This window comes from Stenella coeruleoalba (assembly GCF_951394435.1).
Source record: "Stenella coeruleoalba genome assembly, chromosome: 15".
Taxonomy (NCBI): Eukaryota; Metazoa; Chordata; class Mammalia; order Artiodactyla; family Delphinidae; genus Stenella; species Stenella coeruleoalba.
In genome coordinates, this window is record NC_137161.1 from 78,374,156 (window position 1) to 78,401,714 (window position 27,559).

Here is a 27,559-nt window from a genome sequence, read left to right on the forward strand (position 1 = left end):
ACAGACTTAAACCTCACGCCAGCAGCTGACCCTTCCCCAGACACCAGGCACAAGGGAATTGACTGCTGGTTTCAAGTTCAAAGTAGAACTTTGATAAAAAGGGCTAAAGGACATGGTGTGGAGTGACAGCAGCTGGTGGCCTGTTCCAACGTGAGCGGGGGGCGCTCAAGGCGGGGGTGGTGGGAGGTGCCCAGATGAGAGCGCATCCTCCCCTGCTTCCGCAAGGGCTTTGGTCCTGCCCTGCCTGGGAAGCGGAGACAGGCATTTTTCATACCTGCCGAATCTCAGCCACCAGGGACCCCATTCGTTAAGCACCCAGTGTCAAAGTGGGCCCAGCAAAGGGGTGGGGGGAACACCAGGACCGCAGCTACAACTCAGCAGGCCTTCTGCCTGGCAGGAAGGCACCAAGGTCCACGGGGCCGTGGGGTTGGGGAGAGAGGGCTCACTGCAAACAGAGGTGGGAGCACCTCCCAGAACCTCTGCCCTGACAGTCACAGGGCTCGTTCCCTCACCTCCTCAGAGCAGCCTTCCCTGACTGCTTCACCTAAAAGCCCACCCACTTGCAGCACCCTCTACTCACTTCATTCTTCAAGAGATTTACCCCGTCTTCACCTGAGTATGTCTGCCTCCAGACTGAAATGGAAGCTCACACGGGCTGTTTCCTCTCCAGCACCCAGCCTGGTTCCCCGCAGCAGGCCCTCCATGCAAGCTGCACTGCACTGCCAGCTCAGAACGGGGGCCCACACCGGCTCTGTGCTGGGTGCACGGAACAGTCAACAATCCGAGCTGCAGAACGTCGCTCCCATTTCTTCAGTCAAGGAATCTGAGGCTCACTCCAGGCAGTTTCCGGTTCACCTGGTCTCCCTTCCGCCTTTGTACCTCCCTGAGCCCTTCCCATTTTCCCTGTGTTTCCAGAGGAAAGCTAAGAACCCTCTTCTCCTTTTAGAAGCAAACCTCCATCCCGCTTTGGTCTTCCCTGGGACCCGCCTCCCCGCCACCTTTCTCCTCTCCCCGCGATGGCCCTCCAACAGAGGTCAGAGCCCACGGGTGGCATGAACACCGCCCTGGCCCACAAAACAGCTTCCCTCACCTTGCCCCATCCTGCCATCACCCATTCTCCTTCCCAGCAAACAAGCTTTTCTCTCTCTAAATATTTCTTACATAGATCATTCATGTCCAGTGCAGAAAAAAATTTAAACATAGTTACTGATTAAAAAAATGAAAAGGACCTGGGCTTCCCTGGTGGCGCAGTGGTTGAGAGTCCGCCTGCCAATGCAGGGGACACGGGTTCGTGCCCCAGTCCGGGAAGATCCCACGTGCCACGGAGCGGCTGGGCCCGTGAGCCATGGCCGCTGAGCCTGCGCGTCCGGAGCCTGTGCTCCGCAACGGGAGAGGCCACAACAGTGAGAGGCCCGCGTACTGCAAAAAAAAAAAAAAAAAAAAAAAAACCCACAAGAGGGGCCTTGGAGGGACCCACAGTGATGATATGACATGCACCAAGGAGCATGATGAAGTTGGCCCTTTGCCCCTGAAAGCCAGAGGGAAAAAAAGCGTATCTATAAACGTTCCATAGAACATAGTTCAACAAGGCGTTAATAAGTATCATGAAAACAAAACCTTAATCTCCAAATTCAAACAACTTGAGGAACAGGGGCTTAAGCAAAGTTAAGGTTACTTTGCTGCAGGACTTGTCTGAGCCTTTAATGTGCAAATGAGCAGTGTGATGACTTAGGAAGGGCTATAAATAAGGTGACTACATAATTTATCATCCAAAACTAGACACGGTGGAGAGAAAAGAGGTGCTATTAATATAGTATCATGCCAAGACCACAAGCATAAACTAGGGCTGTCACAGGCAGTACACGGTCACTCTGGCCTAAAATTATAGCATTTTTTTCTCTGTGTCGCCTAAGGAAACCCTGCCTGCCCATCAGGCCAGCTCCACCACCCCTCACTGGCACTGCCACCCCACGGAACTCCATTCTTCCCTGATTGGCACAGCCTGCCACCCAGGCTGCCAGGGTACACGTCTGCACCCCACCCAGAAGACAAGCCCTGGGAGGTGGGGTCCACACAGACCCCCTCTCCATCCCCGGGGCCCCAAAATGGGGCTGAAATATACCCTGGCCGTGACCCTGACCTCCCCTCCTTGGTTCCTCAATGCAACATACATAAATGCCCCACAAACCCCAAAGCAGCTTTCTGCTCTAAGATCTCGGCTCTCCTGGCAGGGACTCAACACCGAGGTCCAAAGGAAGGGATGGGGTCTCTAGAGCATTCCTCAAGGGCGCCAGCTTTCCCACCGTGAGTCCCCCAGCCCGGTCCACCCTCCAGTCAGTCCCTTGACAGCGTCCCGCCCATATGGTCTCTGGAAAGACCCCTCCCAACCCACTCTGACCAAGGCAGGGCCCGCCCCCTGTGGCCACCACAGGCCCGGCATCTCCCCTGCTACGCCGGCTCCAGCCATCCATCCCTGCAGAAGGGACCCTCTACCAGGTCGTTCCGGGGCGGGCCCCAGTCCCAAGGATTGCTCAGCGTCCTTCTTGAGCCAAAGGGAACTCAGAAGCCCCCTTCTGTTCCCCTTACTCCCAAACCAGGGGGAAAGAGCCCCTACCCAGCAGACTCAGCTGAGGCGCCAGGGAGAAAAAGATGCGGGCGGCTTACCCTGGAAGGAGCAGAGCCAGCTTCCCATGGAGAAGCCCTGCTACAGCCACGCCAGCCAGGACAGGCAGGCAGGCGGGCAGGCGCTGGCAGCTGGGCCCCTGCTCCCCCCCCCCCCGCCCCCATTCCCGATCGATTCTGGGCGTCATCAGGAACATTAGGAGGCTGCCCTGCCCCCCGCCCATCCGCAGCCCAGCCACAGAAAAGCTCAGCTTGGCTTTCCCCATCCTGATGCCATTAAAAAGTTTAGGATGTGGTCAGGGGAGGAGAGCAGGAGAGCTGACCTTGAAGGGAGTGAGTGCCGCCTGGAGCCAGGGCTAGCTCCGCAGGAGCAAGGGCTGGCAGCTGGTCCGGTTCTGCCCAGGTTTGCGCAGCATCTGGGACAGGTCAGTTAAAACGGGGATGAAGCCACCTACCCTCGTAGGGAGCATGGGGATCAAGGTGAAAGACACGAACCTCCGCGGGTGGAGTGGAGTGGGGTCAGTGTCCAGGACTAGAGGCCAGCTGTGAAGCTCTGTGGGACACCCCACCCCGGGCACGTCAGGCTGGCTCCCATGTCTGGAGCACCCACAGGGTGTGGGAGCACCCGGGCCCCAGCTCAATAAGCCAGAACTTCAAAGCTCTGGGCCCCTTGGGGGAGATCAACATATAGGAAGTGGACCCTGCCCCAAGTGGCCCGCTGCTTTTCTGAGGGGGACGCCCATGCACACGCGTCCTCGACCTCCTGTGTCCTGGGTCCACATGTGCAAAGGCCACAGGCACACTGGGGGATAGCTGTGACCAACCTAACGAGAACAGATGGCTCCTCCCGCCCCGCCCGTCTAGCCGGTGCCTGAGCAGAGCGTAGGAGTGGACTCGAGTCCAGCCACCGCAGCTGCCTCAACCCTGGGGGCAGGAGGTGCCAGCAGCCTGAACCAGCTTTAGACCAAGCCCAGCCCTGCTACCCTCTGGCCCTGTAACTCTGAGCAACTCAGCTGAGACCTCCAAGCCTCAGTTCTGTCATCTTTCAAATGGACAGAAGAGCAGTTCTCTCACTCAGTTGTTAATGAGAAAGAAATGTGGTAAGACACCTGCTGCAGGGCCGGCTTGTGACACACAAGTGTCAAACGCTGTCCCTCCTAGATGGGAAATCTCTGGGGCTGGACCAGAGGGCAAGGGGTGGGAGAGGCCCTCCAAGGGTCCTCCTGCCCCAGTGGGGGGCAAGGGCAGAGGGACCTCACAGTGGCCTATGGTCTGTCCCTGTCCCTAGAGCCCTCCCCAGCGGCCAGCCCTTCTTGTCCCAAGAGGGACACCCACGGCCTAGCCTGGCCTGCCCCCACCTGAGGCTCAGAAGCAGACCCCGGGAAGGACTAAGGGCTCCTATGCACAGCCTGCCGTGGTCCTACGACTACCCAGCAGTGTTGGACCTGCCCGGCCAGCGCCGGCTGCTCCTGGCCCAAACGGAGGGCCTAACCCCAGCAGCATCTTGGGCCACCAGCCCGGAGACCTGAGCTCCCCCCACATCTTCCGCAGGCCCAGGATAGGCTCCCAACCCCCAGGCGGCCTGGGCCACAGCTCCCCAACTCCCTTCCGGTCGCCACGCCCGCCCCGGCCCATTCACACCCCTCCCCGGGCCTCTCGAGCCGCTCTGCCTCCATCCCCGTCCTTAGACGTCTCAAGACTCAGGACTTCTGTAGCCACTACTGCCTCTGCCTGGATGCCCTTTCCCTGACCTTGCGGGTTCCTGCTTGTCACTAAGATCTTCACGCCGGCGTCACCTCCTGAGCGAGGACCCCCTCCCCCGCCCCGACTGCCTGATCTGAAGCAGTCTCCAGGGGGTCCATCCCATCTGGCTGGGCTGCCCCTGACCTAGAGGCCCCACCCAGGTTTTGGCCCACCGGTGGGTCCCAGACCGCCTTCCTGTGCACCTGCTTTGACCGCCTCTGGGCCACCTCCTGGTGTAAGAGACCCCCTCCCACGGCCCCTCTGGTCCTGCGGCTCTGGGAACCGACAAAGGCCGGGCGGGGCGGAGGCATCAGCCCAGGCCTGACCCTTGGCAGATCCTCTGCCCGGAGGCTGAGCTCATGCTTTGGGAGGCTGCCACTGCCCCGATTCCCAGAGCCACTGCCCCCCTCCAGCCACCACCAGGCTCCAGCCTCTGCCAGACCCTCTCTTGGTGCTCCAGCACCCACCTCCGGAGTCCCAGCCTCCCAGCCTCCCACGGGGGTGGGCGCCTCCAGCACCTCGGAGAGCTGATGGCCAGTTCCATAGGGTGGGTGAGGGAGCCTGCGGGCCAGGAATGGGGCCACTGTCCTCCCCTGCTGCTGCCACACATCTGCCTCTGCTGGGACTCTTGTTATGAGACCTGGAGCAGGGACGAAAGCAGCTCTGGGCCGCAGAAAGCTCCCTTCCCCTGTCACAGGGCTCCACTGCCCTGGCCAACTGCTCCCGGCTCTCTGCTCCCTCCCCCAGCCCGGGGGTCTGTCTCTCTCTGACCTGCAAAGGCAGCAGGTGCCAGAGCGGGAAGGAGGGCGGCACCAACCGCAGCTGCAGCCTTTTGCCGCCACCGTGTCCCTCGGCAGGGGGCGTGTCTCTGTGATCAACTGGGCATTCATAGAGCGGCACCTCCTCTCCCGGCACAGGAACAGCCCTGCAGGGTTGGGGTCCAGGCAGAGTCAGACCACCCAGGCCCCACCTTCAGCGGCCCCCAGACCACCGTGCGGTGTGACCAGGAGGCAATCAGCAGGCCACACAGTGTGGTCCATTCCCCTTCCCTCGAGAGACCAGGATGTAGCCATTCAAAATGATGGCAAAGAGGACACTGCCGTAGCACGGGGGCGGGGGCGCTTGGCATAGAACGCAATCAAATGTGAAGCAGTAGGATGCAAGTCTGGATACAACCCATGACTTAACTGCTTGAAACAACAACATGTGAACAGGAAAAAAGACCAGAAGGAATAGGTCACAGTGGTGGCTGTGATTAGGTTAAGTGGAGGGGTAATGGGAGTTCCTTCTTTTATCACTCAAATTTTTCTGTAATGAGATTATGGAGGGATGAAAGGAAAAGAAATTACTCTTTAATGAGTCTTGTGCCTGCAGGCACTTCTCATTTATTAACTCACTTGATTCCCTGAGAGAAATGACATTATCCCATTTGTGGCTCAGAGAGGTTAAGTAATGCTTCCAAGGTCACACAGGAGGGACATTAGAGCTGGATCGGAGCCAGAACCCAGGCCCTCTGGATCAGAGAGGAGGCAATGAGGAAAGAATCCAGAAGGTGCTAGGGGCTCTCTCCAGTGGAGAAGGGGTCAGGGCCAAGCCTGGCTGGAGCCCTTCTCCAGCCAGTGGGATATACAACTCCCACCCGCTCTAGACCACTAGGTCCATTTGGTGCCTCTGCCCATGCTCTGTCTCCAGGCCCCACATCGTCCTCCTCCTCCACACTTACACTCCCTCCTTCCTTAAGGCTGAGCTCACTCACACTTCCTCCAGGAAGTCTTCCCTGCAGCCCACCCATGGTGGTCAGCCCCCTTCACCTCCCACAGCCCTGGATATGAGTACAAACATCTTCGCCCGGGTGACCACATGCCTCCTCACCAGTCTCCCCAGCCCCGCTCTTAACCCCCGCAACCCGCCCTCTGCCTGGTGGCCTGAGGAATGCCAACACCACCAGATGACCTTTGCTAACATCCTCCAACAGCTTCCATCACACTTAAAACAAACCCAGTCCCCCTGCCCTTCACCACCTGCCTCTGCTGCCCTCCCCAACCTCATTTCGCACTCCTCTTTACCCAGACCTGTCTTCTTTCTCTTTTTTAACAAACAATCCATTCCTGCCTCAGGGTCCTTGCGTTACTTGTTCCCTCACCTGGAACAGCCTTTTCCCCTTGTTTTTCCCCCCGCCTAGGTTCTTCTGAGGCTCAGAAATGAGGAAAGGAGGATTTGCCACCTTGAAAGGGGTTGTCTGGGCCTCCACAAGAGCCTGTACCAGGCAGGGCAGTCCACGGGCCACATGACACATCTTCCTCACCTTTCCATGCTAGCTGTCTGGCTTTCCCAGGACCTGGTTCTGTCAACTGCCCGTGCCTTTGGCTCAAACTTCACTTGACCCTACCCAGGGCCCAGATTGCCCAGTCTGGCCTGTGACTGGTTTTGCCTCTCCAAACTTCTATGCCAATCAGATGAGATGGACCCCGTCTTACCCTGCTGGCTGGAGTGTCGTCAAAGTGGGAATTTGTGCCAAAGATGTTCATCACAGCATTATTTACCAAAGTGAAAAATAAGAGGGCCTCCCTGGTGATGCAGTGGTTAAGAATCCACCTGCCAGTGCAGGCGACACGGGTTCGAGCCCTGGTCCGGGAAGATCCCACATGCCGGGAAGCAACTAAGCCCATGTGCCACAGCTACTGAGCCGGCGCTCTACAGCCCATGAGCCACAACTACTGAGCCCACGTGCCACAACTACTGAAGCCCACGCACCTAGAGCCCAAGCTCCGCAACAAGAGAAGCCACCGCAATGAGAAGCCGTTGCACCACAACCAAGAGTAGCCCCCGCTCGCCGCAACCAGAGGGAAGCCTGCGTGCAGCAAAGAAGACCCAATGCAGCCAAAAATAAAATAAATAAATTTATAAGAAAATAAAAAAGCAGATTTTCAAGTTGTATATGCAGCATGATTGCAAAGATATATATTAAAAAAAAAATTGAAAGGATATAAACCAAAATAGTAATAGTTACCTCTAGGGAAGATTATAGGCAATTTTACCCCTACATCAAACTTTCCAAATATTACAGAGTGGGCGCTCTTACTTTTTATCACTAGAAAAAGCCAATAGCTAACAGCTGTCCTCAACCCATCTGCCTTCAGAGCTGGTGCATCCAGCCCGAGCACCTGGCCTTACCCCTGCCCTGCCAGGAACCCTCTGCCCACCAGCAGGACGACTAGAGGTTACACAAGTAAAGCTCAAAGGGCATAGGTCTGGGTGGTGACAAGAAAGCTGATGGGAAGATGGGGAGCATTTCAGACCCTGGAAGGGGAATGAGTGGGGGCAGGGAGGCTGGCAGAGGCTGGAGTTTGAATCGGCCTGTGTTTCCCAGGCTGAGTGATGTGGGCAAGTTGCCATGCCTCCCTGGGCCTCCATTTCCTCATCCCTAAGGGAAGCCAACAGTGGTACCGCCTCCCAAATTTGGAGGAGCGTGAAAAGGAACAATTGCACATAAAGCATGTGTCCCTGCCCGTTAACTTTCAAAGGGATGTGGTCAGACATCCAGAAGAACTTCTGGGAACTGCTGGCCTCCAGGCTGGTCAGGGAGCAGCCCAAGTTCCCTTGGCTCTTCCGGAAGAACCACTACCCACCCCCGCTCCACCCTTGGCCCCGCGCACCTTCCTTGGAGCCAGTGGCCGTCACAGTGGCAGAGGCCGAGGTTGATCCAGTGGACGTCCGGCCCATGGGGCTTGAGTGCTTCCCCCCGCGGCCGGGGGGCTTCAGGCCGCTGGGCTTCTGCATGGTGGTGCCACTCGGTGGGCAGAGAAGGGTCTGTGCAGGTCACGTGCTCTCCACCATCGTCACTCACCTGTGGGCAGAGAACAGGAGGGATCACATCACAACGTCACCAGATGGCAGAGCACCCCTGGCCCCGTGAGGCAGGGACCATGGTCATCCCCATTTTCTAGATAGGGAAACTGAGGTACAGAGAAGTGGCTGCGGGCGTGGGCCCAGCATGGCGGCGGCGCTGCCGGGACACGTGTTCCAGTCCGCCAGACTCTGGGTCGGGCACACACTCTCTCTTACATCCGGGACCCAGGAGGTGAAAATCGGGAGGAAGCTGGCTCAGGGGTCTGCGGCACAGGCTGTATTAACCCCAGCAGCCCCTTAGCAGGACCGTGCAGCTCAGCATGGCCACCAACAGCTGAATGCAGCTCTCACCACACAGCACTGGCCAGCAGATCCTGACATGCATGGGCAACCCAGTGGGTCACTCTCCAGTGGCCCCCACACCCTCTAGGACCAGCCAACAGCTCACATCCCTCAATGCAGGCTGGACAAAGCAACATCTAGTTTAATCAACCAGCCTCACCACACAGGCCATACGCCAGCTTTGGGCTCACCATCCAGAACTCACCCACTCCACCCCAGGTGCGGGGACACACACACAGAGGAGCTTACACCCGCCTCAACCCCCTGCCGGGACGGACTTGCCGTGCCCTCAGCCTGCCCTCCCGCGATTACAGCTCCCTGCTTTCACGACTAAGCAGAGAAAGATGCGATGCATATGGCCAATAGGGCACTAGTGTTTGACAAAGGGGATTCCTGAGAGGGGAAGCCCCCAATCTCCATGGTGATCAGCTCAGGGTACCAGGTGACAGAAAGATGGGACTGGCTGCAGGGGAGTTGGGGGAGAGGCACAAAGGACAGGCCCACATCCCCTACTCCCCCACTGTCTTGTGTGCACACCCTCTCTTCTACTAGGTATTCATGTAGGGCTCACCATAGGCCAGGCCCTGTCCTGCCCCAGAGCCGCAGGCAGGATGCGTCCTCCACCTAGGGGAGCACACTGTCCAGTGGGGAGAGGGGATGCAGAGCACAGCGGACGGACAGAGGATTTGGGGAGAAAGCATCACCCCCTCAGGACCTCGGGAACGGGGACATTAGTGCCTTCTGGACATTAAACTCATGCAGTAGGGGATGCCGCACCCTTCGCCCGTCCAGCCGTATCCTTATCCCACTCATGGTCACAGAATATTATTCCTTTTTAGAGAACCCTTTTCTCCATTCTTGAGCCATATGACTTACATGAGCTGACCCCCAATCCCCACACCCAGAGTGGACACATGACCCAGGCCTGGCCAGAGCCCCATGGTTAGCTGAAGGAAGATCATGTGACCCAAGGAGCATCAGGGCCTGGACTCTGGCTGGAACCTTTAGGAAAAGGTGCTCTTCTTGTTCTGGGGCTGTCTAGGTGTGGGATGAAAGCCAGGAGCTGCAGGATTACTACATAGAAGAGACTGCCAGGGAACAACGCCAACACAGAGAAAGCAGAGCTAAGTCCCAGGATTTGGAGGGCCTGGATCCAGCTGAACCTGAAGCTGGTCACTTGAGCCCTTCACTTACATCAGCCAACAAATCCTGACACACACAGGCATTGTTATGTCTTTTTGCCTAATTCTCTTTGAGGGACACTGTCACTTGCAACCAAAGAAGTTCTGACTAATACAGAAGCCAACCCACAATGCTCACAGCAGGAATATGTGTCCCCGGAAAGGCTCCCAAGCCAGCAGCATGAGCCAACAACACTATTACCGTCCTGGCATAGCCATGGGAAGGATCAGCTCCTCACACAGGGTGGTTAGACATAAGAGCAAAGGAAAATGAGCTCCTGCAAGGCACAAAGTAGTGGCACCTACATGCCCAGGTGGGCTGATGGGAGTATGAGGCATGCCTGCCAGCCTTGGCCTGCCCCCCAGAGTCCGCCAAATCCAACATTCTAATCCCCTGACCAACTCCCTGACACCCCGGGAATTCTGGGGCCCAGGAGTCACTCGCTGTCAGGCTTGGGTCAAGCTACAAATCATATATCTAACAAAGGTCATTTATTCACCAACATATGAAGAACCCCTACAACTTACTAATAAGACCTAATAAAAAAATGAACAAAAGATTTGAATACCCATGTCACCAGTGAAGATACGTAAACAGCAATAAGCACGTGAAAAGACGACCCACATCATTAGTCACAAGGGCAATGTGGATGAAAACCACAATGCGATACCACTTCACGCAGATCAGGATGGCTAAAATCAGAAAAACCGACAATATCAAGTGCTGACGAGGATGTCGAGTAATCAGGACAGATTGCTGGTAGAAATGAAAAACGGTGCAACCCCACTGGAAACCAGTTTGACAGTTGCTTAAAAAGTTAAATATAGGGGCTCCCCTGATGGCGCAGTGGTTGAGAATCTGCCTGCTAATGCAGGGGACACGGGTTCGAGCCCTGGTCTGGGAGGATCTCACATGCCACGGAGCAACTAGGCCCGTGAGCCACAACTACTGAGCCTGTGCGTCTGGAGCCTGTGCTCCGCAGCAAGAGAGGCCGCCATAGTGAGTGGCCCCTGCTTGCCACAACTAGAGGAAGCCCTTGCACAGAAACGAAGATGCAACACAGCAAAAATAAATTAATTAATTAATAAACTCCTACCCCCAACATCTTTTAAAAAAAAAAGTTAAATATATACCTACCATATGACCCAACCACCCAAGCGAAATAAAAGCATATAACCATACAATCATTTGTAAAAAAAAAAAAAAAAAATGTTCATCGTGACCTTATTCACAATAGCCAAAACGTGGAAACAACCCAAATGTCCATCAACTGGTGAATATATAAACACAAAGTTCATCTAGACAATAGTACACAGTTGCCCCTCGGTATCCTTGGGGAATTGGTTCAGGACCCCTGAGGTTACCCAAATCCGAGGATGCCCAAGTCCCTCATATAAAATGGTACAGTGCAGTCAGCCCTCCACATCTGCAAATGCAGAACCCAACTGTTGACATTTGCAACAATATGGGTGAACCTCCAAAAACATTACACTAAGTGAAAGAAACCAGACCCAAAAGACTACATATAGTTTGATTCCACTTATTTGAAATTTCAAAACTATAGACACAGAAAGCAGATCAGCGGTTGCCAGGGGTTGAGAACAGGGACTGACTTGAAACAGCCATGAGAGAACTTTCTGGGTGGTAGAAATGTTCTAACACTGGATTGTGGTGATGGCTACACACCTGTATGTTTATACTAAAAGTCATCAAACTGTACACTTAAAATGGATAGATTTAATAATGTGTAGATTAGATCTCAACTTTAAAAAAAAAATTCTATAAAAAAAATGAAATCCCTGGGCTTCCCTGGTGGCGCAGTGGTTAAGAATCCCCCTGCCAATGCAGGTCACACGGGTTTGAGCCCTGGTCTGGGAAGATCCCACATGCCGCGGAGCAACTAAACCTATGTGCCACAACTACTGAGCCTGCGCTCTAGAGCCCGCGTGCCACAACTACTGAAGCCCACGCTCCACAGCAAGAGAAGCCACCACAATGAGAAGCCCCCGCTCGCCGCAACTAGAGAAAGCCTGCGTGCAGCAATGAAGACCCAACGCAGCCAAAAAAAAAAAAAAAAAAAGAAATCCCTGAAGGCTCCCCCTAGTAGTGCGATGGGCTTCAAGGCCCTCCTCACCACCTCCAAGGCTCTCCCTCACCCATTCCACTCCAGCCACACTAGCTCACACTAAGCACACTCCAGCCTCAGGGCCTTTGCACATGCTGTTCCCTCTGCCTGGAATGCTTTTCCTTCAAATATCCAGTGTGTTGCTCATCTCCTCCAATTATCTGCTCCAACATCCCCTTCAAAGATTACAACCCCTCTCCAGCCCTCCCCAGCTTTGTTTTTCTCTACTGCACAAGGAAAAGACTTGAGTCTGTTTCCTGTGGTATCCTCAGCACTGATGGGATGCCTGGTGCCTATAGGTGCTCAGGAAAACACTTGAATGGATGAATGATGCTGGCTTATGGGGATGAGAGGCCCGGGAGGCCCCCGTCACCTCCTCAGGGCCCAGCCCTCAGGACTGAGTGGCTTGTAGTGAGCAGCCCAGCTGGCCGTCTGACACCACAGCTTTTCATGCAGCTGGTCTAGACTCCTCACTAGCCCACATGCCCTCTGAGACAGGGACCAGGCGCCATAACTGTGTCCGGCATTGGAGGCTCCCCAACCAGCCTTGCTGCCGATGACCCTGCATTTCCTTACCACTCGCCTGACCGTCTCCCACCTCCCAGACTCTGCCTGTGCCTTTTCTCCCACCTGCTTCACTTCACCTATTCCAACCACATATGGAACACTTAGCTCGATGCCTCCTCCTCCAGGAAGTCTCCCAGGATCTTTGACCCAGAGACCTCAGGATCACACACTGAGCCAAGGAGAGAAGATACCGTTCTCCTACCTTCATCATGCCTCCTGGGAGCCCACGGGTAACCCCAGGTGGGGCCACCGTCTCCTCTCTGAGAACCCAGCCCCAGCATGGCGCCCGGCACAGAGCTTGTGATTTGGAAACCCCGTATGAGAGCACACGTGCTACGGCCCAGAGGACAAAGGCCTTCAAGGCCACAAATCCCCAGGGACATTGTTCCCACGGGAGGCTTCTGGAGGCTCTCACAGTCACCCTCCTACCCTCCCAGACCCTGATGACCCAGCAGCGTCCAGCGTGAGGAACCTATTGTGTGCCAGGCCTTACGCCCTGATGAGGCGGTGGTCACCTTACAGGAGGAACATCCGATGCTCAAGAAAGTGCGGGGTCGAGCCCAAAGTCACACATGGCTCAGCAGCTGGGCTGGAACCAGACCCAGGTCTAGCCCTCCGCCTCCCTACACTGCCTGGCCCAGGCCTGGAATAACATTTGTGAGACCCCTGGCCTCTGGGGAGAGCACCCACGTGCCTCACGGACAAAGGAGACCAGAGGAGCTAGCGGGAGAGAGAAGAACCAAGGCTGCATTACTTGGCCCACCCCAGTCCCACCCCTGCCCCCGTGCAGGCCTCCGGTGCTGGGGGAACACAGGGAAGGGGAGATGGAGAGAAGAATGGTGAACAGGAAGAGGGGGAGGAGGCCCCTTTATGACTCAGCCCTGCTTGTGGGACAGAGGAAGAGAGGGGTTTCTTGGGAAAAGCTGGGACGTGGGGATAAGTTGGCCTCTGGCCACACTGCAGCCGATGGGGGAGGCCTGGGAGGAAGTAGATTCCAGTCTCATGGAGTCCAAACCCTAGACCCACCACGAGTGGCTGTGGGACCCTGGCTCCGCACGAGCCTCAGTGCCATCACCTGTAAAATGGGGGGGAAGCACTGCTGCTGTGCGGGGAGCACAAATGAGCGAGTCCATGAGACAGCCCCACGAATGTCCCTCTGTGCCCGGCGCGCAGGCTGTGTGGAAAGGGCAGCAGCACTACGATCTGGTCTCTATTACGTTCTCCAAAGGCCGGGGATGCACACCCCGCCTCCCCCAGGGAGCCGGGGCCCCGACGAGGCGGGTGTGGGAGAGGCGAGCAAGGGCGGGTGGCGTTCAGACCAACAGGCCCCCTTTGTGCCGCCCTCAATTACCATTTACCAAAGACAAACCCGGGCTGCGTTTCAGGGTTTCCATTTCAGCTGCCCTGGGGGTGGCGGGCTGCAGCTTCGGGGGCGGGGGATGAGGCCCAGGAACTTTCCACCAATCAGCGGCCCAGGGTGCGGCCCCGACAGAAGGGGGAAAGATGCCAACTAGGGCAGTGGAAAGCCCATGTCCTTGTGCCAGCGTCGCCCAGAGGGCATGGGAGGCGGGCACCAGGAAGCAGGCTCCCAGGACCAGACCTCAGCTCAGAGACCTCGGCCAAGAGCCACACCCTGGGCTCTCTTGCTGCCCAGCAGACGCAGCTCTCTGGGGGGGGGGGGGGGGGCGCTCCTCCTGCCCACCCCAGGGGTCCCAGCAGTCGGGGTGCCCATGCTCCCCCCACCTCCTGAGCCTGTGACCCATGTGCCGGGCCACATGGCAGCCAGAGATGGACTTAGTGTGGCCCCTGCCCCCTCACTGCAGGCCCAAAGCCTCCAGACCACAGCAGTGCCGCGGGGCGAAGCGGGCGGTGGGAGGCGCACGGGGTGGGGGGCTGGGTCCAAGCTGGGGAAACTGCAGGGCACAGACTCCGCTCTGCCAGGTCAACCAAACAGCTAAGGATTTAGACTGCCTACAATGTGCAGGGGGTGGGTATCCAGGCGGGGGGAGGGGGTCTTCCGATCATGCCTAGGCATCAGGCTGAGGGGACGATGCGCCACGGAGGGCATCCGCCAGAGGACCCGCAGATTGGATGAGCATCTCGGCAAAACCTCTGGGAGCTAATGAGGAGGACGGGGTGCCGTGATAGACAGGGACTCCACGAGGCCTGAGCTGAGACGGAGGCAGGGGCTGGAGGGAACAGAGCAGGTGACAAGTACTGGTGGAGGAGGGCAGGTGGGGGGGGGGGGAGGCAGGGCTGAGGACGGCAGAAGGCAGGAGAACCTCTCAACACCTGGAGGGACCTGGGAGCAGGAAGGGGCCAGGGTGGGGAGCTCATCTGGGGACAGGCTGGGTGCGAAGTGACTGAGGCCTGGGGCACCCACCTGGTGTGTAGTATACGGGGCTGGAGGCAGAGAAGAAAGGGAGCAGAGGGCACCGACCTGAGAGCACCCTGATGACAGCCGGGCCAGCTTTCGAGGAGAGGATGTTGTTAGGCTGGAGAGCAGCTGGGCCTCCCCAGTCAGCAGGGAAATGCAAATCCACGCTGCAAGGAGATCCCCTTTCCCACCCAATCAGATGGGCGAAAAGTCAAAAAGCCAGGTGATACCTAGTTGCTAGAAAGGCCTCCGGGAAAGGGCAGGTGGGCCAAGGGCTGGGCGAAGGGCAGGCACGGCCTGGGGGAACAGTGCAGGTGCAGTGGAGACTCGGCCGGGGACGTGGCCGAGGGTCCTGGAGGCGCCTACACGGCGCTTACATCCCACGCGACAGCCAAGAAATGCAGTTTGGGGGATGGGAACGGGGCCGGGGCTGGGCAACTGGGGCTTCGTTTCTATTTGTAAGATTTGCTTCTTCCTCCTCCTCGTCTTTTTCTTGTAGGCCAGGCTGAATGGCAACGTGGGATCCTAGCTCCCCAACCAGGGAAGGGATCAAACCTGCACCCCCTGCACTGGAAGCGCGGAGTCTCGACCGCTGGAGCGCCAGGGAAGTCCCGAGATCTGCTCAAGCCCTGCAGGCTGTACGTGGGAGTTCACTGTGCCCTGTCTATTCTTTTTGAGTGCCTCAAATATTTCAGAACATTTTTTAAGTCAAAAAAATTTAAAGACAGACACCAGGGGACGGGGAGAGGAAACAGTTCCTCCCCTCCCCATGCACACCCACCAAGAGGAATGGGGGACAGGCCCCAAACAGAGTGAACCCCACGGGTGCTGACCGCCAGGCTCCCAAAGGCAGGCCCCTACGTGGGCGTGGCGTGGGCCCCCCCAGCTGCCCCACGGGGCATCCCAACACTCCCGCCTGCACTAGAAACCCAGTGCTACCCCAACCCCCATATCCAGCAGGGGCCCCAAGGGCGAGTGTGACCAACATCCCCATGGGCCTCCGCCCAGGCGGCACCCACTGCTTGTCCCACCCTGCTTGGAAAAGAGGCCCATTTTGTTCGCATGCGACTGAGGTGCAGGGAATTCCACCCAGTGGTGAAGCGAGAATCGCCACGTGCAAGCACAGAGCAGAGGAGATCTGGGACAGCCCCCCCCCGCCCCCTGCGAGTCCTGCCAGCTCACACCAGCTGCCCCTCAGGCCTGGGAGAGCGGAGGAGACGGCGCCCGTCTGCCCGCGCCCCAGCCCCCCACCCACCCCTGCTCTCCCCCGGTCAGTGAGGCCGCGGGGCGGGCTGTGTGAGCCCAACATTCACACAGGGGCCGGCCAGCAGCGGGAGATGGGACGGGAGACCCCAGGAAGAATGTGGTGGTGGTGGGCCCGGCTTGGGGCCCCGAGTCGCCCTGGGAGTACCCAGGGGCCTGGTGGCCATCCAGAACCAGCGTGGGGAAGGGACCCAGCCAAGCCTCACGGCAGGGCCGGGGCAGGAACCCACGCCACACCAGCTGATATGGCTTCAAGGACGGGGAGGGAGGATGACGCTGGGAAGACGGCAGGGCATGCGTGCCAGCAGCTCGGACATGGGGTGCAGGGGCACCCACGGGGCTGAGCGGGGAAGGACAGACCGACCTAAGAGCCCGTCGACTCCCCGCTTCCCTGGCACCTGCCGGGGGGAGACAAGCAGGGGCTGAGGCCGGAAGGCTGGCGTCAGTGCCACACACTCACCACCCTACCACCCTCACGGCCTCTGAGCTCAGGCCTGCGGTTCTTACTTTGTAAAGTCAGTTGGTATCTTCCGTGTCCTGCCCACCCCCGGGGTGACTGCAGAGCCCTGGGAAGGGCCACCCTGTCAGTCCTACCTGAGCTGGACACACTGGGGTGTGGCCATCCTCCCCTCGAGCTTGGAGTTCAGATCCTGTCTCCTGGCAAAGGGGATCAGGGCTGGGAATTGGGTAGGACTCCGCACTCTCACTGCCGAGGGCCAGGGTTCAATCCCTGGTCGGGGAACTAAAATCCCATAAGCCATGTGGGGCAGCCAAAAAAAAAGAAGAAAAAAAGGATCAGGGCTGTGTCAGGTCTAGGGAGGGGAAGGAACGTCAATATACTTCCCTGTCTTACACACACGCATGCACGCACAGTTGGCATGCTCAGAACCAGGGCACAGCCATGGCCCCAGAACCCACTCCTGGCTGTGTGGCCACCCACGGCCCCAGCAACTGGACATCTGTAGCCCTCCTGCTACTGGCCCAGGACACTGGGCAGGCATCACCCTGGCTCCGCTGGAAGGGCTCCCCCATCAGGCCCAAAAAGAAGGGCTGGGGAACAACACACCTCAAGTTGCCCCCTGACCCACCTTTATTCCCACTTCACAGAATGGGAAAACTGAGGCCCAGGGCACAGGAGTGAAGCAAACAGGACAGTGAGCGTCAGCTGCCCAAATGAAGAAAACTTGTGCTGGCCAAGAAGGGCCCTAAGACCAGACAGAGTCAGAGGCCCAAGGTGGGGAGGGGCCTGCTGAGGTCGCCCAGCGATCAGGGGAACAGGAAGGAACGGGCTCTGGTATCCTGCCTTCCGGGCCAGGATGCTGACCCAGTCATCTTTCACTACTGCCTCCTTCGCTTCTGGTTTCCATGGCAGCCCCATCCAACACATCCAGGCCAGGGCAGCTGCAGGAAAGTCACCCCCATCTCCTGGGTTCTCCTCCCCAACCCAGCCTGTCGGGGTGGAATTTGCACACGCAACTCAAAATTACCCCTGAGCAAAGGAGAGTCTTTACAATAAGTGGTGTTGGATCAAATGGACAGCCACGTGGGAAAAAAATCATGCTCCCTTCTGCGGCTGGCAGAGTAATGGCCCCATCCCCAGTACTTGTGAACATGTCAGTTTACGTGGCAAAAGGGAATTAAGGTTGCAGAGAGAACGGTTGCTAATCAGCTGACCAGACAGAAGAAGATTATTCTGAATTATCCAGGCAGACTCAATGTAATCACAAGGGTCCTTATACGTGGAAGGGGGGAGGCAGGAGAGAGAGAAGCAAAGAGATGGCAGCCTGCAAAGGACCCGGTCCAACATTGCTGGCTTTGAGGATGGAGGCAGGGGCCAACAGCCAAAGCATGCGGGAGGCCTCTAGAAGCTGGAAAAAGCTTCTAGAAACAGATTTTTCCTTAGAGCCTCTAGAAGGAACGCAGTCCTGCTGACATCCTGCTGTTAGCCTGGTGAGATCCATTTCAGACTTCTGACCTCCAGAAGTGTAAGATAATACATTTCTGTTGTTTTCAACCACTAAGTCTGTGGTCATTTGTTAAAGTAGCCACAGGAAACTAATACACTTACTTCACATCGTACACAACAATCAACTCCAGATGGATAGAAGATCTAAACGTGAAAGGTAAAACAATACAGTTTTTAGAAGTAGACATGAAAGAAGATCTGCCTTAACGCTGGAGCAGGCAAAGGTTTCAACCCAGGAAGTGTTGAAAATAAGGGAAAAGACGGATGAACTGGACAATATTTAGAGCTCCCTTGCATCAAATGATACCAGTGGGGGTGGGTGGGGAGGGAGAGAAAGAATTTGTAATTCCTGTATTGTACAAAGGATTCCTATTCAGAATATGGAAATAACTCCAAAAATCGAGTTAGAAAAATCAGCAAAAGACCTGAACAGGCGCTTCACCAAAAAAAAAAAGGGGGGGGGGGAGGGGGTAATCAAAAGACCAATAAACAGGTGAAAAGATGTTCACCTTCATTAGCCGTCATGCCAACACTACATCCTCCGGAATGTATAAAATGAAACACGGACCACACCACGCGTTGGTGAGGATGTGGAATATCGAGAACGCTCGTGCACTGCTAGTAGGAGTGGAAATTGGTGTAAGCAATGTGGAAGACAGTCTGGCATTACACACTTAAGCTGAGCATGACCAGCGATCCCACTCCTAGCTATGCCACCACAGGAAAGGGCACACACATGCACCAAAAGATATGGACTCTTCCTAATACTCCCGAACTGAAAATAACCCAAATTACCCCTCCATCAGGATGAGTAAATACCTGGTGGCTTATTCACACAATGGAATAAAGCACAGCAATGAGAATATACAAAGTGTCAGTACAACCACGTGCAACAATACGTATGAACCTTGTGAATCTTGAGTGAAAGAAGGCAGATGTAAAGGTGCTTAGAGTGTGACCTTATGCTTCCATTTAAAAGGAAGTTCAGGGCTTCCCTGGTGGCGCAGTGGTTGAGAGTCCGCCTGCCGATGCAGGGGACGCGGGTTCATGCCCCGGTCCGGGAGGATCCCACATACCGCGGAGCGGCTGGGCCCGTGAGCCATGGCCGCTGAGCCTGCACATCCGGAGCCTGTGCTCCGCAATGGGAGAGGCCGCAGCAGTGAGAGGCCCGTGTACCGCAAAAAAAAAAAAAAAGCTCAAAGGCAGGCAAAATGTATTAATGGTGCTAGAAATCAGGGAAGGGGGTCACGCTTGGGTGGTCTGGAGAAGGGATGAACCAGGCAGGGGGCCATGGTTACCAGCAGGGCCAGCCAGGGCTGCTGGGGAAAGAAGGGGGGAGGAGGGGCAGAACTTGGTGGTCCCAGGGGTGAGGTCAGTCGCTAACAAGCTCTCAAAGTCAGTGTTTTCTTTTATTGCTTCCAGAAAGGCACTCCCCACCTCAATGCTCCCCAGCCACCAAATCCTGGCGGAGTGCCACCGCCACCCCACGCACACTCTGTCACATCTCCAGGCCTTTGCACACGCTGTTCCCTCTGCTAGAATACCCTTCCTCTCATTCGCTGGCATAAGCCCTAGACCCTCTCACTGACAGCAGCTTTAAAGGGCAGGTTCTTTGCATATCTTGTTGGTTTCAGGACTCACGGTACCTAGGACAGCGCCCAGCACATAGAGAAGCTCAAAAGATGTCTAAGGAATACATGAATGAATTAAATACAGTCCTCTGCCTCCATCATCCTTCCCATGTTGACTTGGAGGCCCACAATAGCTTGTCACACCCCATGGCCGCACTCACCGGTCGGCTTGGAGCTATCTTTGATAAGAACAGAGAGGATTAACTCACATTCTTCTGAATCCCAGCACTGAGCACACCCAGCACAAAGCCAGTGCTCACCAGTGGATCCAACAAGCAAAGAATCAGGTAGTGAGCTCCCTGTCTCTGGAGGGAATCAAGTAGAGACTGAGGCCTGCTCTCAGAGTGGGTTCCTGTTGCCCTGAGAGGCTCTCATGAGCTTGCACAGCAATTATTACTGTCAGTAAGGTTAACCAGAACCTGCTGAGCCCTGCCCCACGCCCCCAGGGCTGGTCCACTGCAGCAGTGCTCTTCACTGCGCCTGACTCTGAACCTGTGCGGTGTGCTGGGTGGTTCAGAGGGGATGAGGCTCTACCCCCTGCCAAGCTGTTTCAGCCCAAGGAATTCCCAGACCAGTAACATTTGTTCTGCTGCAGGCATGTCGGAGGCCTTTACAGATATTAACCTGTTCAGTCTTCACAGCAGCCCTGTGAAGAAGATACTGTTGGGAGCTCTACTAACAGGGAAACTGAGGCCCAGAGCCGGCAAGTCACTTGCCCGGGATGACACAACTGAGCAGCGGCAGGTGGGATTCGAACTCAGGCCCTCTGGCCATGGAGGTCACATTTTTTTTTTAATTAATTTACTAATTTATTTTTATTTTTGGCTGCGTTGGGTCTTCATTGCTGGGCACGGGCTTTCTCTAGTTGCGGCGAGTGGGGGCTACTCTTAGTTGCGGTGCGCGGGCTTCTCATTGCGGTGGCTTCCCTTGTTGTGGAGCATGGGCTCTAGGCACGTGGGCTTCAGTAGCTGTGGTGCGCGGGCTCTAGGCATGCGGGCTTCAGTAGCTGTGGTGCGCGGGCTTAGTTGCTCCGCGGCATGTGGGATCTTCCCTGACCAGGGCTCGAACCCGTGTCCCCTGCATTGGCAGGCGGATTCTTAACCACTGCGCCACCAGGGAAGTCCTGGAGTTCATGCTCTTAACCACTGCTCTTTACTTCCTCAGAACTGGGACCAACGCTCCTCCAGGCACAGGGTTGCAGGAACAAGGGCACAGATTTAAGCAGGAGGTCATGAGGGTGCCCCACGGCCCTGGGAGCCAAGGTCATGGTCCACAGCACCTCTGCCAGCTGGCCTGGCCCCCACTCGCCTCTGGCCTGTTTCCTGGGACCCCTCCCACCCAGCACCCTGATTCCAGCTTCCCTGAACTTCTCACTGCTCCTGAAGACACCCCAGCCCATCGCCTGCTCTGCTGGAATGCGTTCACCCCTCTTCTGCCCCTTAGCCAAGTCCTGGAGCCAAGTGGGTGTGTCCGGAGCTCTCTGCACACCCCTGTACCACAGCCCCTGAGGCCTCCTAGCAGGATGGGGATTCTCCAGCAGGGACCAGTCTGGCTCCTGGCTCACGAGGTCTCACCCAGCCCTGGAGCCCACTAGGCTCTCACGGAGGGGGCTGGCTGTGAGCATCAGCCCCAGCTCCCACAGCTGCTTGTAAGGATCCTCCAGGAGGAGAATTAGAAAGATCAGAAGGTGGCTGCCTTCCTCCAACCCCCCCACCCCACCACCGCATTCTAGACGTTGGTTCACGGGGACCCTACCCCAGAACCAGGACCACATTGTCCAGCCCCTGCCTGGAGCTGCCGCCCCTCACTCAGGCTTTCATGTTATATATAGCAGCAGCTTACACGAGACAATGTGACAATGCGAAGACACTCCAAACCCCTTATCCCCCTCGATCCGGCTGCTAGAAAGCTCAGAGTCAAATTACCGCCGATAGAAGGTGCCGCAGCTCCTCCAGCTTCATCTGATGTTTGCTACCCAGGGTTTCTCCTCGCTCTGATTTTCTCACAACTTTTTCATCCCGTTATACTGCATTTATCTTTGTAAATCACCTCAAGTCCTTTCTGGAATCGGACAAAGAAGACACGAGACCCTTTCAGATGCCTTCCCTCCTCTGCTCCGAGTTCCCAGTGCCCAGCTGAATGGGAAAGAAGCTGAATGAGAGCTGACGGAGCGAACTTACAAGCAGATGACGTTAAGCAGGGCACAGTCTACGGCAGAAAAGGGAACGGCAGGAGCGGGGTCAGCGCACAAGGTAGCCAAAAAAAAACAAATCGGGAAACACCAAACGTCATTCCCTCCTTCACCGCAGGGTCCGACAACCAGATGCCCGACTTCACAGTGGACTTGGAAGAATGGTGGGCTCCACGCTGAACCCCACCCCCGCCGGACACTCGACACCCTGCCGCCCAAACTTCTCCTTCCCTTTTCTCTCCCTGTGCCCATACGGAAGGCACTCCCTACCTACCCAAGTCCACCCACCCTTCGGGACGCAGCCCAGTCCTTTTCCCCCAGTCTCCTCAGCCTTCCCACACACCCCGTGCCCTGCCCGAGCAACCCTCGCGAGACTTGAACCACTCCCGGGGCAATGACCCCACTGGGCAGGGAGGCTCTTCTGCTCTGGCCTTAAAATGTTCCTCAAAGATGCTGGTGTCGTTTCCACTTTCAGGAAGGGGGCTGATGTCTTCCTAATTCAGCAAAAGCTTCTCAAAGGCAGGGTCCAAAACTAAGGTGTACTGTGCTCCCCCCACAGCGAGGGGCTGGCTTCCCCCCAGCCATCACCCTCGATGCTGCAGGTTGGAGGGCAGGACTGGGGCACCCCGGGGAGGAGATGGGTGCAAACAGGAGCAGATCAGCCCTGGACACCACAGGGTCACCTCCTTAGGGAGGAGAGATTAGAAAACCAGGCCCTCGGTGTGAGCCTCAAATTCCCCCCTCGCAGGGTGACAAAGGCACAGATGGAAGTGAGTGAGGAGTGGGCGTCTGTCTCTCTGGGCTGCAGCTGGAGTCAAAGGTAGGTTCCAGGGATGGAGCCAGAGCTGCTCCGGGAAGACGGAAGCCGGTAAGTGCACGAGGCCCCAGATTTATGCCTGTTAATAAAAACCACCTGATATGCTCTACCTTCTATTCAGAGGGGTAATGTTTCATTATCATGTTGAAGCGTTTCCTCTGAAAACTTGAGTTCTGTGTTACTGTTTCTGTGCGCCTGCCAGCACAGCCCAGAGGAAGGAGTGGTGGGACGGGGGCGGGGGGGGGGGCCCTGCCAGCAATCGCCACCCCCCCACACCAGTTCCCAGGTGCTGAAGGGAGAGCACATCCTCTGCCCCTGAGCCCGGGGCGGGGCAGGGGGGCGGGAGGCCTGAGGTGGGCTGCCAGGGACAGCGAGGCCACCACTCACCCCTTCTCCCCTAGCACACACCCCGCGTCCTAACTGCAGCTGACACTGTACCAGCTGTGCCCAGCACTGTCTTCCACTCCCAGCCCCAGAGACCACGTGGCCTGCCCCGACCAGCGGAGGGGATGGGGTGGGCGCCCTCACCCAGGCTGGGCCCATCCGGCTCTTAGGCGCCCAGAGACTGAGGGGAGTGCCCTGGGTGGTCCTGGGGCCTCAAGCGGAAGCCACCATTCAGGGCGGCCATGCCGGCGATCCAGAGAGAGCAGCCTACAGGGAGAGGAGAAGGGACAGAGGCACTGGGAGAGGATGAGAAAATGAAACCACAGTCCAGAGAGAGCAAAGTCGGAGGAGGGGCTGCCTGCCAGCTTCCCGGGTCCTGGGGGAGCCAGGCCGAGCCAGGCTGCCTGCAACTGTTTCCTGCAAAGTTCCTTTCCTCTCAACTCCCCTTTCACTTAACCTAATTGGAGGCGGTTCCTGTTCCCTGCGACAAAATCCTAAGACATGTGTCAGGGCCCTCCCCCCCCTTCCAGCTCAGGGCCAGGCCCGCCCATCACGCCAGGGTCACTGGTCAGTTTATAAAAGGTGAGGCCTGTCTGGGTAGAGCCTTGCTGGGAAGGCAGGGCACAGCCAGCTGGGGGTGTCTGGACTTTGTACTTGAGCCAGTGAGGTGGAGGTGTTTGAGGAAGGCACCGCCAAAACCTCGCTTTCGGAAAATGAACCAGGTAGGCAGGTGGGTGGGGCGGGGGAAGGAAGCAGGTCTCCCAAGCACACAGTAGGTGTTTAACAAACGTGTGGAGAGCAAACAGGGAAACCTCTCCACATCTTGATTTCCTCATCCGTAAAATGGAGGCGACGGTATCAAGATATCCACAAACTAATACAGGCACTCAGAGCTTCAAACAGTTCCTGGCAGAGTAAGCATTCAATACGCATTGGGTTTGTTTGGTTTTTTTAACCTATACGAAGGCTGACATTCTCCCCAAGGGCCATCGGGCAGGTGCTTTGGTCTGAATGTGTCCCCCCTCACCCCACTTCATAGGTTGAAATCCTACCCCCCCAGGGAGACAGTATTAGGAGGTGGGGCCTTTGGGGGGTGATTAGGTCATGAGGGTGCATCCCTCATGAATGGGATTAGTGCCCTTGTAAAAGAGACCCCCAGAGAGCTCCCGAGCCCCTTCCACCACGTGAGGATACAAAAATAAATGCGACTTGGAAGACGGTCCTCACTCAACCATGCTGGCATGCTGCTCTCAGACTTCCAGCCTCCAGAGCTGTGAGAAATAGATGTGTTGTTGATAAGCCCCCCAGTCCTAGTATTTTGTTAGGACAGCTCAGACTAAGATAGCAGGGAACCAGGAGGGGTGAAGAACGCAGCTCCTCTCCTCTGGGTGTTGAAGCAGAGGTAGGGTAGGCGGCATCAATCTTTAGGGTGGCAAGGCCAGGGAGAAAAGGTCAAGAGAAAACTGTCCCCCACATCGTGGACCAGAGCAGAAGGAGCAAGGATGGCCAGGGCTGTGGGGATGGCGGCCTTCCCATCACCAAGGGAGGCTGGACCAGAGCTGAGAGAACAGCCCAGGGAGGAGGCTGCATTGAAGCAGAGAACAGCAGGGCCTTGGGCAGGGCTAAAGGCAGGACTACCTGACAGTGGACAAACAGCTGGGGAGGGGATGGGCCACTCGTGGGTGTAGAGGGAGGCTGGAGGGCCACCTAGCACAGCGGCGACAACAAACACCGGGCATTCTCTCCATCACAGTACACACTTTGCACACATCCATCCATTCAAGTCTCTCAATAACCCTAAAAGGTAGATACCTTAAGTATCCTCATTTTATAGATGGGGAAATTGAGGCAGAAAGAGGTATAGTGACTTGTCTGAGGTAACACAGCTAGTAAGTGGCAGGGCTGGGCTTTGAACCCAGGCTGTCAGGCTCTAGCATCCAAACTCTTAATCGCCAGAGTGGACAGCAGATGCTGAAAAGGGACTAGTGCCTCTGTGGGCGGCACCCCTTGGCATTTCAGGCTCTGGATACAAATTCCAGGCACCTCCTTCCCAGCCTGCTGGCTGCACCTGGGGGCTTACGGGTACACAGTCCTGTGTGCTGAGGGTCCCCCCAGGTCTCCTCCGCCAGACTCTTCTGCCTTTGAAACTCCTCTCCGTCCCATCCCCCTCCACCTGTCCCAGAGCCTGTATCCCAACACCCCTCCCAGGCCAGGCACTGCAGATGCCAGTGCATCCAGGGCTTATGGAGAAGGGCATCTAAGGAGCTCCACCTGGGAAAGTAGGAGGGACAGAACAATCCCTTCCCTCAACAGAACCTCTCTTGCCTTAAACCTCATGCCCCAGTCACCCAAATCCTTTGCTGCTCCTCTCAGCCACCAGCCACCAGGCCTCCCGCCTCCTCTTCTGACTCCTATCCCCTGCCAATGCTCTTTCCCCTCCCTCAAGCCCCCTTTGGCATCCTGACAGCAAACTTCTACAGTGACCTCTATCAAGCTCCCTGCTCCACCCCATCCTCCAGGTGTCCCTCCTCTGTGCTCCCAGCTCCCTCATCACTGCACTCGTCAAAGGCTGCTGGGCTGTGCTCCGTGGGAGCAGCGAGGCCCCAGTCCTGGGTACCTGTCGGCCCCTGGCAGTGCGGGGCCAGGTGACAGCAGCTGGATGAATGAAGAGCTCATTGTTTACATTACAACTGGTTGGGAGTCTCGCCCCACGTGGTATCCCTGCACCCTCCCCCTCCTCTGCCCACAACCCTAAGCCAGCAGCACCCCCACTAGCCTCCCAGGGCATCTTACAGGATGGAGGGCAGCCCCCCCCAGTATTGGACTCCCACTTCTCACCCAGAAGGGAGAGGCGGCATCTCAGAGGTTGGGGGATTCGCAGCTGGGTGTGTGACTCCCCACAAGGTGCCCCCTCCTATCCAGGGTGGGGCTGGGACTTGCATGGCAGTGCCCAGTGGGCACCCGCCCCGCCCAGGCCCTGCCTGAAGGACCCAAACGGGCGGGCCCTGGAGACCCAGCGAAGCATCCTCCGCGCGGCCACGGCCCCTCCCTGCGGGGAGGGCAGAAAATGTGCTGCCTCACCAGCCACGAGCGCCAGCTTGGAGGGGGGGCACCCCTGCGGAAAGCCGCCCCAGCCCAGTCTCCCCCAACCCCCTCCGCCATGCACTTCAACCAAGTTGTGCAAAGGGCATTGGCCAGGCGACCCCGGCCAGCGGAGCGGGGGCTCCGTGTCCTCCCGGATCCTGGGGCTGCGTAGCCGCGCCCACCAGGCTCACCCCACCACCACCCTCACCCCACCCCCCTCCGCCGGGCCTGTGAGCCCAGAGCCCCGCGGCGCGTCCAGCCGCCCAGCGCTGCCCTTGGGAGGAGGAACGGGCGGCTCCCCAGTATATGTGCCGAAGCCCTGTTGGGGGCACCGAGGGTGCCGGTGATGCCTTCACCGAGAGGACCCGCAGCCCGGGAAGGGTCCGCCAACACCAGCAGCGCCCCCTCCTCGCCTACAGGCGACGGGGAAGTTGGGGGTGCACCCAGGACCAGCTCCCGCTCACGCCCACCCGCCAGCCCCCGACCCTTAGACCTCCCCCACGCCCCGAAAATGCCTGCGGGCCGGCCGCCCCGCTTCGGACCAGGCCGGGGCTACCGCGGCCTCCCGCCTCCCTCCGTCCTTTGTTGCCCATCGAGCCCCCTCCCTCGGGTCCCTCCGGCTGCTCCTACCTTCGCCCTTCCAGCATCAGGTTGAGCGGCGGGTGGCCGGGCACCCGGCCCCCTCCTCTCCCGGCCCGGGCGCCGCGGGGACAGAGGATGCTGCAGCCCCTCCCCGCGCGCCGCTGCCCACCGGCTGCAGCCCCTCCTGGCGCCCGGGGCTCCGCGTTCGCGCTCCGGGCCCGGGCCTCGCGCCGCGCGTGCGGCCGGCCGGGCGGCGGCGGGAAGGCGGGAGGCTCTGACCCTGGCAGCCCCGGCCGCCGCTGACCCTGGCAGCCCCGGCCGCCGCCTGCGCTCCCGGTGGCCGAGCAGAGCGGAGCTGAGGGGGAGCGGAGCGAGCGGCCGGGCTCCAGGAGGGAACAAAAGGGGCCGGCGCTAGGGCGGGCGCGGGAGGGCGGGGCCTGGCGCGGCGGGGGTCAGGCGCGCGCTCGCGCGGCCTCGCGTTTCTCAGGCTGCGGCGCCGCGCCGCAAGGGGGCGGGCGGGCGGAAAACGGAGTGGAGCCCTGTCCACCGCTTCCAGCGACAGTCAATCGTGGGGCGTCCGAGGCGCGCCATCCCCTACCTCAGCTCTGGGCACCTATTGGTGCTTCAGTCGTGTTTGGCGGAAGAGCATCCTTCAGCCTTGCTCTGCTCACAAGGATATCCCAGAGCACTGCGAGAGATGGAAGCTCGGGAAGCTGCGGAGAAGGTTGGGGAGGTTCCTGGAGTTTCCGGGAAGGCTTCACAGGGGAGGTGACGTTTGAACTGGACAGGAAGGGATGAGGAGGAGACAGGGTAGCTGACGTGCGAACTCCAGGT

General features: G+C 57.7%; 1 protein-coding gene across 3 annotated transcripts in view; it reads right to left on the bottom strand.

Moving 5' to 3' along the window:
* Positions 1-27,134, bottom strand: part of CLIP2 (CAP-Gly domain containing linker protein 2) — a 75,091-nt gene extending 47,957 nt beyond the window's left edge. For 2 of the 3 annotated variants that reach the window (XM_079945342.1, XM_079945344.1), the window contains exons 1-2: positions 26,774-27,134; positions 8,022-8,212 (exon numbers count right to left, since the gene is read on the bottom strand). In XM_079945342.1, coding sequence (XP_079801468.1) covers positions 8,022-8,145 — 124 coding nt within the window. In that variant the 5' untranslated portion in view covers positions 8,146-8,212; positions 26,774-27,134. Of the gene's footprint in view, positions 1-8,021; positions 8,213-16,664; positions 16,831-26,773 lie in introns of those variants that run through there. The other variant, XM_079945343.1, reaches the window with a different exon arrangement.
* Positions 27,135-27,559: the final 425 nt, after the last annotated feature.